The following is a 4,061-nucleotide window of genomic DNA, read 5'->3' as shown; positions in this document are numbered from 1 at the left end:
CCATATAGAGAATGATTCTTGACATTCTTAGGAATCACCTTGAGCTGGACATTATTGAGGCACTTTTCTTAGAGTTGGATCATTGTTCTAAGACAAGAACTCACCAAAAACTAGTACCAAATCCCAAACTCATTTGGATGTTCCACATATTGTCAAATTGAATCAACAAAGAGAGGTAAAATTAAAACACACCGAACAGAAAAGGATGATAAGAAAACTGAACCGAACAAAGTGAAATTAAAAGGCAAAGAACAGAAAAAAGGTGCTGGAAAACAAGAATAGCCGAACCAAAACAACAAGACAACAAGCTAAGACAAGGAATTAACAAAGAAGAAAGGAAGGAGAAGAGAATTGCTCATGAAGATGGATGAATGATGGATGATCTCGCCACTAGAAGTGTGGTTGCTCCTAGATGAGAGTGCTTGAAGACACCATGGATCCTTCAAGATAAGACTAGAGAAGAAGGCTCAAAAGCTCTCCAATGCTCACTCCAATTTTGAGTATAGTTTCTTTAGATAAATTCCAATCTGAAATTTACAAAGAGAGCACCTCTATTTATAGCCTAAGGTGTTGAAATGTAAGCTACATAAATTCAAAAACTCCCTCCTAAAAAGCTTCTAGAATTGGCACCTAAAACAAAGCATGAGGAAGGTGTGACCTCTTCCTTCACTTTGGCACCTCCTTTTCTACTCCTACACCTATCTACTAACACACCCCCCCTAAGACTCCTAACTAAAGACTAAAATATGTTTTAACAATAGAGGTTTCTAATGTTTCCCTCTATGCACCTTCAAACAATATTCTTTATTATTTAAAACTTGGCCTTGCCCTTCATAGGATGGACTTGGGCTTGGGCTTGGGCTTGGGCCTCTCTTTATTTTATGTCTTCTTTTAATTTTGAGATGACTAGAAGGAAGAACTTCAAGTGTGATGGTGAATTGCCTCTTCCTTCATTAATAAAAACCTCCTTTACTTGACTCTCATCATCTTTGCTCTTTCCCTTTTTAACTATGCTTTCGCCGGTCCATGCGTATGATGATTGTCTTCTCAACATGCTTCCTTTATTACTGAGTGTCCTGTTTATCTACTTTAATTTTCATTTATCTGCATGTATTGTTGATCTGCAAATCTGCGCCAATGGCGGAGTTGACACTCTGTAATTGATCTTGAGCTCAAGTCCTAACTCCAAATTTCTGTGTTTAGCTGTGTGTCCGGTGCTTCCTGCTTGACTTGGCATTGGCTCTAATCTATGTTCTCTGATTTATCTAGTGTAGCGTCAGTGATGGATTCAGCAACAAGGACGGAGTTGGCCAGGTCCTTGAGAGCACGTCCCGCTGCAACGCCCACAAAGGCTGGTGTCTCCAATACTCCCACCTCCGAACCAAACCTTCCTTCTCCATCGACCTTTCAAACACCGACCTCTTCCGAAACCCCACTAGGTCCATCTTCACCACCACAAAGTCCCCATACGTTGCTAACACCAAACTCGCCTCCGCCCATCGCCGCAGTTCCCCTAGCTGTGGCTTCATCCCCTGCTCCAGCCCCCCGAGACAAAGGAAAAAGGGTGCTGGAGATACCGTCTGATGATGAAGACTCCGGTGAAGGGCTAGTCTTCAAGAGGACGAGGGTTGCTAGGGCCTTCACCCCACCAACCACTTCCCCCCATGGTGGTGGGTCTTTTAGGGATAGTCCACCTTGTGCCACATCCCCACCGCCACCGCCAACAGTCCAAGAAAGGGACGTCGGAACTGAGTCGTCGCCGCCTCCACCACCAACTGAGGCACCTGCTGCTTCTGCATCCGCCCCCGCCGGCCCGGAAATCATCGCTATTCCCCCTCCAATTATTCAACTGATGAGGGGGTTCAATGGGGGGTTATCGCCGGGAGGCTCCCCCAGCGAAAGGAGAGAAGGCATGCCTTATTATTTGGGGGCCTTCTTGGCCATTGCCCTTGATTGGCGTGCTCAGGCCAGGGCCAAAACTAAAGAGACAAGCGCTCTCCAAGCCCTTCAACAGGAAGTGGCTACCCTGAAGGAGGAGAAGGAGAGCCTATCCCAAGGCTGGGCATGCCAAGAAGAAGTCTACAAGGCCTCTCTAAGAAGTACTGGGGAACTTAACGCAGAACCCTGCAAACGTCTACACGACGCAGGGCAAGCTGGCGCAGAGTTCCTTGCTCAGGTGGCATCCCTTAAATCCAAAATCGTTGCTCTTGAAGTGGCGATGCGGGCTTCTGAGGCCCAGCAGAAGCAAATGCTGGAAAAGGCCGAAGGGGAGCTAACTGCAAAAATGGAAGTGCTCAATCTTCTCCAATCTGAGCATGGTAAGTTCCAAGCTGAACTGGACAAGCTCCAGGTGGAGAAGGAAGTTCTCGAGAAGCAGTTAGCTTCCGGAGACTCCACAATCGAAGAGCTGGAGCAGGCCAACAAGGAGCTTATTGAGGAGAAGAAGACTCGGGACTCCACCATTGAAAAACTGGAGAAACCCAGAAAGAAACTCATTGATAATGTACCGCCCTGGTGGACAAGTGTGATGACGTGGCATCCTGCTACAGTGTAGGCGTGTTGACAAGGCGCCAGGTTGGTAGATAGGAAGGAAGTCGGGAGGCACGTGTGGTCGCCGATTGTTAAGTTGGCGTGTTCCGATTCCCAGTTTACCAGAATAGGCGATCGCCAGGTTGAAGATGAAGTCGCCAGATGTAGACTCAGGCGACCAGGCAGTCGGAGATCGCCAGAATAAGCACATCGCCGAAGACGAAGGAGAAGCAGATTATGAAGGCGGCCGGCGAGACCACAGGGAAGGTGTATGAAGGCCCTAACTCGCCAGTTTCAGTAGAGATCGCACTCCTAAGTTAGCTATGCACTGGGCAGTACCATGCATAAGTAACTTAGCCAAAATAAGAGTAGAAGCAGCGCCAAGTCAGGGAGCCTCCAGATGATGGCACGTGTACAGTTGGATGCGAGCCACGTGTCCAAGTCTGTAACTGCCAGGAGAGAGAAAACCACCAGGTATATAAGAGTTCTTAACAGACTTTCTGAGGTACGCACGTTCAGTTCATACACTTTACGCTTGCGAGAGAGAGAGAGAGGATTTGCACGGTTCTCGTTCTTAGTATTTGGTGATACCGTCACTGACTTGAGCGTCGGAGTGCGATCGACCGCAGCGGCGCCGTATCGTTTCTTTGCAGGTTCTTGAGATAGATCCAGAGGAGGAACGGAAGTGAGAAGCGGCGCGCACGTCGATCCTTTGACGAGGCATTCTCCAGCGCTCCGGTCAACAGGCAGGATCAGATAATATGGTTGACACCTTTGCAGAGGGATTTCAGGAGGCCCTAGCTCAAACCGCCTGTGAAAACCCAGGAATTGATACCTCCAACTGCAACCCATTTAACCATATTGTTGATGGGAAGGTCGTGCCTCTCGACCGTTTGACAGATCTCCATCTTTCTTCTTGAAAATTTGCATCTATTTACTTGTAATTCTGACGCTTAACTATGTATATTTACATGCCATTCGAAATTTATCTTTACAGACGCTTGTATACTTTTAACTTCTCTTGCTCTTTCATCTGCTCCTGCTTTCTTTAGCATACCAAAGGCGTAGCTGGTACTCACTTTCAATGCACGCTTCATCGTCTTGTCTTCTAACCCTGTAGGTAGCGCGTAATCTCTTCTCTTACCTTCCGCCTCTGAGTCGCGATGTATACCCTTCTCCTGATCCTTTCACTCAGAATTCTGCTTGGCCCTTCCATCTGCGAGGAATCCTTCTTATGAAGGCGTCGCCTGCCTCATCATTGCCCAAAGGCAAGGAGGGATTTGGTCTCTACTAAGGCCTCAACATCGCTCAAAGGCGAGGGAGGACTATATTTGTTCCTCTCTGGTGCCTCAGTGTCGCTCGTGGGCGAAGAGGACTCATCTCACCTGTGCCAGATTTTAGCTTGCATTTATCGTCTGATACCGGGGCCATCTATTCATACCCGAGGAGGGGGCGTCCCGAAGGAATCCCTTAACCCCTGCTCAAGGACTAAGCGCCCGGGTTTCTGACTTATACCGACATCTGGCACCGGG

General features: G+C 47.9%; 1 protein-coding gene across 1 annotated transcript; it reads left to right on the top strand.

Annotated features, from left to right (window-relative positions):
• The first annotated feature begins 1,282 nt into the window (after positions 1 to 1,282).
• On the top strand, positions 1,283 to 2,554 carry LOC137817540 (uncharacterized). Its single transcript, XM_068620824.1, has one exon. The coding sequence runs from the start codon at positions 1,283 to 1,285 to the stop codon at positions 2,552 to 2,554; it is 1,272 nt and encodes a 423-aa protein (XP_068476925.1).
• Positions 2,555 to 4,061: the final 1,507 nt, after the last annotated feature.

Source organism: Phaseolus vulgaris, unplaced genomic scaffold (genome assembly GCF_000499845.2).
Source record: "Phaseolus vulgaris cultivar G19833 unplaced genomic scaffold, P. vulgaris v2.0 scaffold_117, whole genome shotgun sequence".
In the NCBI taxonomy this organism is placed as follows: domain Eukaryota; kingdom Viridiplantae; phylum Streptophyta; class Magnoliopsida; order Fabales; family Fabaceae; genus Phaseolus; species Phaseolus vulgaris.
This window is presented reverse-complemented; position numbering and strand designations above follow the sequence as displayed.

What these genes read in the sequence shown, in the direction of transcription:
- LOC137817540 (XM_068620824.1), top strand. Translation starts at nt 1,283, where the DNA reads ATGGATTCAGCAACAAGGACGGAGTTGGCCAGGTCCTTGAGAGCACGT.